Raw genomic sequence first — 12510 nt, 5'->3', positions numbered from 1 at the left:
TAATAATGGTGTTAGAGTTGTCTAGTTTGGTTGTGGCTTATGCTTTAATTGTTTATCTGTGAAAGGAGAAAAAGTAATCCTATTTAGCATTAATGCTACCTTCAGCCAATGCTATGAAATTCATAGATTTAAATCATAATGCACTCAATTATAATCCTCATGAAAGTCACTTGTGTTGTTAGTATAATGCTAAGGTTCATAAAATAACAGACAGAAATCCTCATTTGCTCTAAGTTTATATTAGCTTAATTCTGAGTATATGACCTGAATTTCCAATTAGGTAAGAAGCTTTGTACCTAGGATAAGAGTTAATCTGAACCCATTTATGTTCATATAAACGGAAATAATTTCAAATTGTATATGTGGGTTCACCAGTCACACTGGGCACAATAACAACCATTTGCTTTATGAAGCAGTTTGGTTTCTTGAGATGAAATAGAATCTCAGAAGTATACTAATTGCTGGAAGATAATGTTGAGCAGTGGGAGGAATATTTCATCATTAAAGAACATCCTGTAGGATCCTGGGATCGCTATGGTAACTGGATGGAGCTGCAGGACTCCGTGCAGATGTGCCCCCAAGGAGAGAAGGAAGAGAATGAACAAGAAGCAGTTGTTGACTTTCTCTGCCACTTTTTTTAAGGACGATTGAAGTTAAGCTGTTTAACATTCAGATACAGCTGGGTAGTGCCATTATAACATGGAGTGTGCAGAACTGTTCATCTCTGCATTCAAAAATAAATCTGCAGCAGACTGGGGATTTGGAAGTCAGTTCAAGTCCCCTGCAGTACTGCTCACATCTGTAGCATTGGAATAGAAGACAGCTGGAGAAGATTTGTGTGAGCTAGTGCTTAGGGGCAGGAGGAGTGGTAGGGTCAATCAGAGAAGAGAGCAAGAACTGGAAACAGAAGGTGTTCACATGGGCTTGTGCTCCCTTGCATTATATAGCAAATACTTTGGATATCTAATTATTTGCCTTGTTCATCAGCTCAGGCCCTTTCTACAGGTCTCTCCAGGAGACACTATCTGTTCCTATGACTTCCACGTAACACGTCCTTACAGCATTTAATATAACAAAAAAAATCACAAAGTTCTCTACCAGGAAAGTGGGTTGCCTTACATCTGCCACATCAGACTGCATGCTCCTCCTTGACCTGTGGCAAACAGAAGATAACTTGGAAGACTTATCTGCAATAGGTGAGGTTGGTCTAAGGGTGGCATAACTGGCATTTGCTGAGGAAGTGGGAGGCTGTGCAAAATTGCTGTGACTCAGCTGACATTGTCTGAATTTCAGATCCAGACATACTCATTGTTTGTCAGTGAGCAGAAAATACCAGCTCTATAGCTTGGTTCACTGTAGCACTTAATATATTTCATTAAAAAGAGAAAAGGGAATAGAATTGCAGCAGCTGAGTGACCTTTCCAGTCAGGTCAGCTGAGGGCCAGGCCTGGTTTTATCCAAGGAACCTGTCCACACCTGAAACAACCCTTCCCTGGGGCTCAGTTGCCAACTGTGTTCTTCCCAGGTTGGGGATTAGGATTTCTTCTTTACAATGGGCCGGTGGTTATCTTACCCACTGCCACCCTCTCTCTAGGACATGGCATGAGCCTGTTCCTTACAGACAAACATTGCCTAAGGAAGAAACCACTCTTCTAGTTGTGGGCTTTGTGATAGCAAGTCTGCCTCTGTAATTAAGCACCAAGAACCATCCTGCTGTTTTACTCAACCACTACAGTATTCTTAAACCAGTGAGGGCTTAACATTTTATTAGTAAGCCCCTTGACAGATTGCAGATCTGATGTATTGTGTGTCTTGGTGAAATATTCTAAGACATCAGCTCCCTTTTGTGACAGGAAAGCAAGAAGAGGTTACACAACTTCCCCCAAAATAAGCAGTATGAGGCTTAACTACATACAGCAAGTTCTTTGTTCTCAGGGCTTACACTGAGGGTCTGCTCTTAGATGGGCTGACAGGGGTGTGCCAAATACTAAGAGCTGCAAGAGAAGCACATGCTGGTATCTCTGTGAGCAGCTGCCTCTAAAATCAGCAGGATGGAGGAGATGTGAATGATGCTGGAGAAAGCAGTGCCTTTGAGCCTAGGTTGGTGTAGTTTGGTGCCAGTAAAACACAGTCAGGAAAGGTCCTGTCTGAAAAAGCCCATTTCATCATGTTGCCCTCCCAGGATAACCAGAGATGACACTGTAGTCTGTCCTTTTTCTCTGGGACAGACCTTTTAGACTTCTGTAGTGAAAATTGCAGCAGTGCATGCACTGAGCTAGCCTGCATGATCAGAGCTGCTCAGTGGCTTTCAGGGGACTTCTCCCTTAGCGTAAGGAACCTGCCAGTGCCAGTCAGATCAGCAGACTATTCACTGGCCAAGACTAAGTGTCTGTTCTCTGCACCCAAGACTGCTACTGATCTCAGCAGTCTTGCTTAACTACCTTCAGCTCTGAAGAGATTGTCATGAACATACTGCTCCTGCCCATCTGCACTGCCAGGCTGCCTGAGGATACCAATTTCAAGCACAGTGCTTTTAGGCATCTTGCCTCAGAAACCTGCTGTTCAATTTTCCGCAGCTTTCACCTCACAAAAAGTGAAGGCAGTATTAAGAGGTGATGGATACAGGCAAACCCCAGGTGGAAAGCAGGAAAGGACACCAAAACCCACGCCCCCAGTCTGCCCTTTCTTTCACATCAGGCACTTAAAACTGGAAGCACCAGAAATCAGGTATGTTAAGCCTCTCATCTTCCATCCTTTCACAAGGTGTACATCCTTCTTTCAGATGCATTCAGGCTCTGGGTTGCATCAGTGTCTTCTGAAGACAGATCCAAGGTATAATTGTAAAACCACATTAAATTGTTAGAGGTTTCCATAAACTGTTGGTTATTTTTTTCTGTGTGAAAAGAACCTGCCCTATATGAAAAAAAATCATTTCTCTCACCTTGATCTTAAGTATCACTGCCTCAAAACAAGCAGCTTAGTTTATGCAGCACGCATGTAAACTATATATATGTTTAAGTGACAAATATACTCCTACCACCTAAAATGAGCTCCACTTCTCATTTGCAAGAAGAAAAGATTAAATAAGCAAACACCCACAAAAAAAAACACAAAAGAAGCAAGCCCCCTTTCCTTGTTTCAAAATAGCAGCTGCCCTTCCTGCACTGGACAACACCTTCCTCCCTTGCCAAGTCTTACCTGGAACAGACACACAGTTGAGCAGTTTGCTTCTGACAAAAGTAAAAAGGTCACAACCACTAAAAACAAAGCAGAATGTTTCATAGGTTTATTTAATAAATAAAAATTTTATTTAAAAATATGCTTTTATTTATTCACAGTTTCAAGTCTGAAAAACATAATACTATTCTCCATCAAGTCAAAACACAGCTAAAACCATTCACTTCCTGTTGTAAAAGAAATACCAGTGATGGCTAATATTTGCAAGGACCTTGCAAAGCTAGAAAGGCACCCAATTTTGTGCAGGACAGTAACTTCAATAAGAGAAACATGTCCACATATTCAACAGGAATCTCCTTGTACAACTTCAGTTCATGTTACAGGTTAAAGTGTTCCAATTAAGCTTTGCTTACAAAGTATATTTCATTAAAAATCAAACCAGAGCAACTGTGAGATTACATTTTAATGCAAAATATTTGCATCACTGCCAAGCCCATTACCTTTAAGAGAAAAAAATGTGCATTTCTCCAAGATAAGAAATTAAGTTTTTATCCAGAACCCCAACTTTGCATTTCAAACAACGAAACGCTAATAACCGAACCATTACGGAGCTATCACAGGATAAGGATCTCCTGTTCTTCCCCAGGTGTACTGTGTAACAATGTAGACAATATTCTTATCACCTCTGATAAATCCAAATATAAATCCAAATCCCACATGGGAAAAAAATACCACTGCTCCCACGCAGATGCAAGGCACTATTTCTGCTCATTGGCAGCACTTAAGTCACTGACCTCCTCCAGTACCAGCTTCGCTACTTTGAGTCAGCTGCTCCAGCAGATTTAGGATTACCTCTATCCGCTCCAGCAGAGTCATGCTTTTGTTAGCAGTTGCACGCAACAGAAGAGAGTAAACTTGCTTATTTGTTTTAAGAGTTATTTCTTCTTCATTAATGGCCCTGAAAAAGGAACAGATAAAAGCTATTAATCTGACCACGATATTTAATTCTGCAAATTATCAAGACGATCATCAAGGTTATTGTGTAATAATTGTCTCTTAACCACATGGTTGGTGCTTGGATTTGAAACTTATTTCCTTAGTTCTTATTTCCTGCCATTCCACAGCATTGCAGGCAGAGCCTCTGCTTACACTGCAGGAGGGATAAGGAGTTCCAGCTTTTTCTTCAGCTCCAGCCTGGCCATTTTATTAAGTTATAATCCCAAAACACATTGTAAACCCTCCAGTCAATGTCTCTGTGCCAAACCTCTGTGCTTTTGTCAAAGTTTGGCTAATCTGATCAGGCCAAATGCAAACAGACACCTGAGCACTTGTGAGATGCTATTTGCTCCTGTGCCGTTGCCTCCCATTCGCTCAGCCCTACAAACCACTACGGACATCAGCTTCCTGTTGAAGTCTGAAGCCCGTGATCTGGCCTCATTCTCTCTAGTTCCATACACCTAAATTACTTCCATACAATAGAGACTTCTCCATGCCCAAAACCTTTACACAAGAGCTTTTCCTCTTTTCCCAGTCTGCAGTCAAAGCTCCTGTTAATATTTGTCAAAAGGAGAAAACTGATGTAAGTCACACGAGTGCCAGCTACTGCTTCAGCAGTGTCACCCCTCCTCTGTGCCACCCCACGTTTAACATCCGAGACTAATAAATGACCCAAACCAGAAAAAAGAAAAAACTAAAAACGCTACTGCTGGTATTACAAATAAATCAAGTGTGCATGCATACAAGTAGCAGTTTAATTATAAATGCTTCAGGAATTAAAAATTTAATTTGCTTTACCTTTTTTGTAACACTTGGCAGAAATCAGATTTATTTATTAAACAGAACAGGTAGTCAAAAATAATAAAAGCCACTGAAATGCAAAGTATTTCTAGGATAAGCTACAAGAATTCCCAGAACAAAGTATTAATTTCAATTACTTCTTTCCTCCAATTTACATAGCCACGTTCAGTTATGCTTATGCATTTAATTTCTAGAAGGTAAGACTGATTTCATTCAGTTTTATTGCTAGTCTGCAAGTTTCACTATCAAACGGCTTTACCACATGTTCTTCTGTTCTCTGCCAAAACGCATTCAAGACTCAAATAGTATTCATGAGCTCTAATTTCCTCCCTTTTCAGCTTGCTTATTAAAACCCAAGACAGGCATCATTTTCTCCTTCTGTAAAGCAGAACTAAGGAAGCATATGGAAAACCTATACAATGTACCAGGCACTAAAAAGGATAAATAAAAAGGTAGTTTTAAGCTGAGCCTCAACCCTCTGCTGTTTCAAGAAGTTTAAGACGTTACAGCAACACTCCCATTTCACAATACTCAAGTTTGAACTGCAACCTGTTCCCTGTGTGAAATCTTCAGTACAAAGCCTCGTTCAAGAGAGGTTCAATGGTAAGAAGTAAATGGAGAAAAGTTTGTTACACAACACTTAGCCAGGTCATGAAGCCACAGAATTGGAACAGTTTAGTCAGTTACCTGGGACATCTACTTGGTTACATACAGGTTATACTTTAATCCTCTGCTTTTCACATATTCAGATTGCCACCTTGTGGAAGCTCTTTTCTCTAAGCGAATGCACCTAAGCCATCACTAAGTCTCATGTTTTTCCATTTACTTGTCTCCTCTCAGCAAACAACTTATTGTGCAAGATGAATTCATCTCGCAACTTACTGCTTCAAAATAACACTTAACATCAGCAGCATTTTAACATCACAAATGATTAACAACTTCCAACTTCATCTAGTAAAAGAAATAACAATTGTAGATTGCAGAAGCTACAGCAACATGACACATTTGCAGCTGAGGGGATAAAAGGTGTTCTTTGGATCCCCAAAGCAACACCACACACGTTCACATCTAACCAACTGAAGCAATGATACAACAAATTACACTGCCACACCTGATCACAGCAACACTTCAAGGTCAACAGAAAGAAGATAAGCCAGGCATGCTCCAAGCTCCAGCACAAGACAGAAGATTGTTTCTTCTTGCACTCCATTTGGCATTAGAAAGGTAACGATGAGCATTTTCCCCACATACATCCTTCCGTTTACAGCACTACTGGTACACCTACATTTATTCTGAAGTGTTCAGAATGTTCAACGTGAGCTCAATGTTGTCACTGGTACATTTTATTATCAAAATCTATCTAAAGATCAGTCCTACACAGCAGCTTCTCCCCTCACTAACCTTGAGGTATCCTGCCACAGATGAATACCAACATCAGTAAGACAGAGGACCCCATTATAAACGTACCCAACGCACTGAACAAACACTTCTATTTACAATAAATAGAATCAGGACAGTGAGAAGTATGCCAGCAGCTTACGGCAGTACAGGTTAAACTGCTCTGTGTGTGTGTTTACACCTATGAAGAACAGGAGATTTATATTCTACGAAGGATAAGCTAGATGCTTTATGCTGATATCTGTGATTTTTAACTGTATTGTGCTTTTTATATAAAAATTACAACTTATTTTCTTGAATAGAGGCCATTCAGGCTAATACTTTGTCTGTTCTCAGTCCCGGAATCCTATCAGGAAAGGAGAGAGAAAAAACTGCTGAGCTTAGGCACACACAGTGAAGGTGTTTCTTGGTCATACCCTCAGTTACACACACACAAAAAACATTCAAGCTTTAGATGATCCATGAACACACCAGAAGTCTCCCCCAGAAAAGAATCACACACTTTAGCATGCCTAGAAATGTACAGTCTGTACAAATTATGTACCCACAGCACATCTACACAACACATATCAAGGTTCAACTTACCCACTCTTCTTTTTTGTTGAAGTTAACAGTTTAATGGACTGGAGGAGAAGGAATGACATTCTAGACTCAAAAATACTAAGTAGCTTCAGTACTTCTTCCTTGTTAAGGGTGGTGGAGGAATCATTAGGTGATGTATTTTCAGTACTACTCTCATCTTTACTTATCTACAAAAAGAAAAGCAAAAAAACATTTCACCCAACTCCACCATTAGAAGAACTGCGATTAAGTCAGATGACCGTACTTGCAGGGCTGCTTACACTTTACAGGAGTGGTACCAACTGCACAATTGCTGGTTATAAGGCCTCAGTAATTGGCTTGTACTCACACCTACACAAGTTATTACAACTACCTATGCTAAATGTATTTAATATTTAATTATAATACCAGGCAAATACGGACTTGAATATTCAATCTGCTGCTCAAATTGTCAGTAAAAGATGATCACATCAGCAAATATGAGTCGATGTTTATCTAGGCATCAAGAACACTGCCTACAGATAGCCTTCCACGTTTTAATGCTGAAATATTACATAGATTTTATAAAAAAAATCTAAACTTCAGTGGCATTTTATATAATGCTTTTTACAGAGGTTAAATGGAGGAAAAAAAGTCTCTGAATGCAGAGATCAGCACATCAAAGCAGCAAGATAGAAGGGGAAGGAAAGTCTTGGAGAGATTTCTTGTTCTAAAAGCCAAGAACTTATGGTTCCATTCCATGTCGGATTATTAGTGTTGCAGGAAGAGGTGGAACTTCTGACAACACTCAGATATAGGCAGGTTCTAGAATTTTTTTCATCTAATTCCACCTAACAGCTAGAACTACACTACAGTAGGCTCAAACCCTGTTTATATCATTTAAGCAGCTAAGCCAACTGAGCAGACAAGCCACACCTTAATCACCAATTGACCGATTTTATGCAAATGCACCAGACAAGGGAGCAGACAATCGATAACTTGACTTCTGTTTACCTGTTCACTCTCTGCTGCAAGCTCTTTTCTGATGAGCTGGAACGCACACTTGGTCTTAACCATTATATCGAGGGCCCCAAACAAAGTCTTTAGTTTTCCAGCACTGCTGTTCTGACCTGAAAATCAAGGACACTGTTAATGGCTTATGTTCTGGTTTGTGCTTTTTCTTTCTTCCAAAGACTGAGATTCTCATTAAAAAAGCGCATACTGTTCTAGTTGAATGAAAAACAGTAAAAGAAAAGCCTCTCCTCTTCCAAACAGGACTATTCTGAGAAGCAGATTACTCCTGCTTTCATATGCAGTTATTTAGAAGTGAAATAAGTTAACAGGATTTTAGAGGACTACTGCAGAAAGACAGACTTACTTGTCATCTGGAATTCTGCAAATGCCACTCTTTCCAGCTGCACACGAAGAAACTCACAGGGTGCATCCTTCAAGAGTTGAAAGAGTCTCACCGCTTTACTATAATGGAGATCAGCAAGTACACGATGTTGTTTCCTCAAATGCTCATCACCAACCTGCACTCCGAATAGGGTACATAGTAAATGTCAGATGATTTGTATGTTCATGAAATACCCGTTAGAAAAAAGTGTTATGCAAAGTGTTAGGTACCAACCATTCCTCATCTCATTTCAAAATTGTTCATCTAAGTGTCTGCACACTTCTAGAATGCATCACTAGCCCACCACCACTGAAGTTACTGTATTTTCATAGTTAATACTAACGAATCCACATGAAGTAGAACCAAGTTAATCATAAGAAAAACAAAAAACTAAGATACTGCACGGCAATGTAGACTGGCATACTGCTTCCTAGGGCTTTAATAAGTCATTAGCAGACAGCCTTCTGATGGATCATTAGCAGAAGTATCACAGGAGTGACTTGGAAGCAAAACCAAACTGAAGATAACACTCATCATCAACAGCCTCTATTATTCCAGATAGCTTTGCACAGTCAGACTGTAACAAAGCTCAAACACTATGAAGGACAGGAGGGCTACAGGGCAACCTCACTGCTCTCTGCTCCCTGTAGAGGGGAAATGAAGAAGGAGGTGACAGTCTCTCCTCCCTGGTAGCCAACGATAGAATGCATGTGAACAGCACAGAGCTGAACAAGGGGAGGTTCAGATGAGACATTAGGAAGAAATTCTTTATCTTGAGGGTGGACAAACACTGGAACAGGCTTCCTAGCACAGTGGTTGATGCCCCATGCCTGCCAGTATTCAAGAGACATTTGGATAATACCCTCAATAACATGCCTTAACTTTTCATTAGCTCTGAAGTGGCTGGGCAATTGGACTTAGTGATCTTCATAGATCCCCTCCAACTGAACTATTCTATTCTAGTCAGAAGTAACAGCTTATTTGCAGATCAGCGTGAAATACATCTTTCTGGTTAAATCATTTAAATGAAGATATTCTAGCTCTAGGTAGACAGATAAATATCAGTCTTCACAAATATTACACATTAAGCATGGAACCTATACAGAAAAGTGAACAGTTTGTACTAATACCTGATTTCTCAGGCAACTGTGGTACATGGAAGCAAGCCTGTGGTGGATGGTTGCAGCCCGATACTGGCAGAGAGGCTGCCGTGGAGACACTGTATCGACATCACAGTATTTCAAGGACTTCATCATGGCTTCACTAACTTCCTTCTCTATCTACAAAAAAAACAAAGCCACGTAGTCATGTTCTAGTTTCAAAGTAATCACACTATGTGGAAGTGTAAGGGTTAAATCTATTAAACAAAACCTAAAAACTTTATATGACTCAAGTTTTATGGTTTGCAAGAACTACTTCATACAAGATTTTAATCTAATAAAGGTTTACAAGTTATTCCAGTATCAGCTGCCTGCTGTTCAGTTTTTCAAGAAAATAGCTTATTTTATCAGATTTTGTCTCAAATCCTCTTCATTACCTGTTCCTGAGCCTTTCTAGATAAGGGAGCATAATCCTGCTGTAGAGTTGCCATAGTGAAGTATGTCGTAGACAGCTCCCAGTTCACAGAATCCCAAACAGCTGGATGCATGTCTCTCTTGCCAAGTGATCTTAATGCTCTCAGATAGTAGTCAATAGCCTACAGATTGTAAAATAATGCATTTATAGTTACTGCTTGTAGTGATTATAAATACAAGTTCATTTCCTTTTACCTGTTCTCAAGGAATGATTTCAAAATACGCCTGAGCCTTCTTTAGTATTTTCCTTATACCCATTTTGGTCATAGTTTTTAATCCTGACCAATGCATTCCCTTCTCCTTTGTATGTGCTATTGCCATCTGTTAAATATCAAGATCTGAATGTCACAGCACTTTGTGTATCAGAGCAATGGAATCAAACCTAAACACTGACAAACAGAATCTATTTAATCTTAAAAACCATGAGAAAGCATTTCTCAAGATAAATGCCAAAACATCAGAAGTGCCGGTTACATTATGGAAATGGCCAACTTGCAGATCTGTTATTGCAATTGTCCCTCCCAGGTACACTAATTACTTTTTGCACTCTCCTCAGTAATAAGCCAACAAGGACCATTCAAAACTACTCAAACACTATTTGAAACAAATCCGTGTCTAAGGAGTTATATGGTTCCTTCAAGCATAATACAAGTTTAAATGAACCAAAAAGAAATTATGTGGTTTTGCATCCTAGACACATTGTAATAGGGAGGGAAGACTAGCCATTAAAAACATGCCACAGGGGACATTCTAGGAAAACAAACTCAACCTCCTCAAACCAACACTGCAACATGAGAGAGGCAGCTTTAAGAAAAAAACACTCCCCCACACACCAAAAAACACAGGAAACAAAAAGAGATCAAGTTATAACGTTAAGACTCATCACAATAAAACAAAGGTACTTCCGAAACATGCATTTGCTTTTGGTAACTTCCATGTGTGCTACATTATTCACTACAGGTATTTACTTTATTTTACGTATTAAACATGTTTAGGAGACCCCTTTATTTTGGGGCAGAAGTCCAGGGGTAGCTACTTCGCTCCTTATTTTTACACATTCAAAGGGAAACATTCAGGTATGCAATTTCCCCTCTACATTTAACCAACAAGTCGGAAGTAGTACGTTACCTTATTGTAATAAAGGGCCTCTTCTGGGGAAAACTCCCTTTTGAAGTCACCTTCGGTCGCACAGTGCGCTTGAGCACAAATTCGCATGAGTCTTCCCGTGTTGCACAGCAGGAGAGCAGCATTGGTTGCATCATCAATTGACTCAAAATTCTGAATTCCCTTTTCAAAGCAAGAGAAGCTTTTCTTCCAGAGTTGCTGCTCTGTCGTCGATACGTTCTTACTCACTGAAGTGAAAAACATATAGCTTATCAGCAGTTTAAATTCTCAAAAAACACTGAACAAACATTTCCATTGTTTTCTCACAAGTTTATAAAGATGGTCTTTTAGAACTAAAATGTGGTAAAATATTCTGAAAACCCAATTTCATGGAAAATAACCTCTGTTAATACCAGAAGTGCACTATACACAGTACATGTTAGAAAAAATTATGATAACATGACAAAAATCATAAATTAGCAGAATAAAAACAGATTATAAATGCTTTTTCCCCCACTACAGTAATATTCGGGATATGACAATTGCTCCTACGGACCTTCAGTATGAAGTAAGCAAGAAGTGATTTTTACAGACAAGTGAAATTCAGTATTAAGGTTTTTACTTCAGCTAAATAGCAGTTCTGCAAAAACATGGTGATGATGAACAATCACCAAATTAAAGTCTAACACAAGCTGCTCCAAATATTAATTAGACAAAGGTCACAGAACACAGCCAGTATTTAGGAGTATTTACACTGAACCACCAGTGTCTAGTTCGTTCCAGTTTAAATAACTAGTACTTCTAGACTTTTTTTTTTTTAAAAAAGCCAACCACTAAAAAAAAAAAAAAAACAAATTTTTGGAGGGCATTCAACATATCCTATAAGAATTTCTCCAAGGCATCCCATTATTCAGTTTAGGTTCAATTAATGAAGTATACAAGCTACATTGATCTCTAGACCATATAATGGACATTAAATTATTATGTCCATTATAAATTAATGGACATTAAATCTCTAACATCGTTTTTAGAAAAATACTTACTACAAAGCTCTTCAAATGTCATCTTTATAATCAGGAATTCTTAAGATTTCCCACTCTACTACTGAACATAATCATTGTTCTAGGTCAGTAAAACAGTGTACAGTATGAAGTGGAAAAAGAATGCTTACCCACTCTCTCAGTCTGCACTGCAGCAGCCTGGTTCATGTAAAATACTCCAATTTCATTCCTGATGTTACCCATCCTCTTCAGCACCTGTATGTGCTGCTCAGGATTTTGCTTTTTTAAATTACTGAAGAGTAAAATTTCATAAGCTGCTTCATAACATTTACAGCTGACTGAAAGTTGGCATTCCAGGTCTGTAGACAAGTCAGTAGCCCAGGCAAACACTAAAAAACAAAAAACAAAGCCTGCCTGTCAAACAGTACTTCCAAATAAATGCAGGTCTGTGACAGCCTAGATGAAAATGACTAAAGTATAAGACCAATGTCAGGATGATCACAATTTCCACACCCAAGCAGGA

The 12510-nt window shown here is 39.2% G+C and overlaps 1 protein-coding gene across 7 annotated transcripts in view; it reads right to left on the bottom strand.

The window, feature by feature from the left end:
- Nucleotides 1-12510, bottom strand: part of EDRF1 (erythroid differentiation regulatory factor 1) — a 31387-nt gene that overhangs the window by 5162 nt on the left and 13715 nt on the right. For 3 of the 7 annotated variants that reach the window (XM_083844587.1, XM_083844590.1, XM_083844588.1), the window contains 9 exons: nucleotides 12158-12376; nucleotides 11011-11234; nucleotides 9846-10004; nucleotides 9439-9588; nucleotides 8291-8444; nucleotides 7927-8042; nucleotides 6958-7121; nucleotides 3972-4135; nucleotides 3199-3257 (listed from right to left, as the gene is read on the bottom strand). In XM_083844587.1, coding sequence (XP_083700713.1) covers nucleotides 3199-3257; nucleotides 3972-4135; nucleotides 6958-7121; nucleotides 7927-8042; nucleotides 8291-8444; nucleotides 9439-9588; nucleotides 9846-10004; nucleotides 11011-11234; nucleotides 12158-12376 — 1409 coding nt within the window. Of the gene's footprint in view, nucleotides 1-2198; nucleotides 3258-3971; nucleotides 4136-6353; nucleotides 6719-6957; nucleotides 7122-7926; nucleotides 8043-8290; nucleotides 8445-9438; nucleotides 9589-9845; nucleotides 10005-11010; nucleotides 11235-12157; nucleotides 12377-12510 lie in introns of those variants that run through there. The other 4 variants (XM_083844591.1, XM_083844592.1, XM_083844589.1 and 1 more) reach the window with 4 other exon arrangements.

Source organism: Anser anser (assembly GCF_964211835.1).
Source record: "Anser anser genome assembly, chromosome: 7".
NCBI lineage: Eukaryota > Metazoa > Chordata > Aves > Anseriformes > Anatidae > Anser > Anser anser.
The sequence above is the reverse complement of the archived record's forward strand: the minus strand, read 5'-3'. Positions and strand labels throughout refer to the sequence as shown.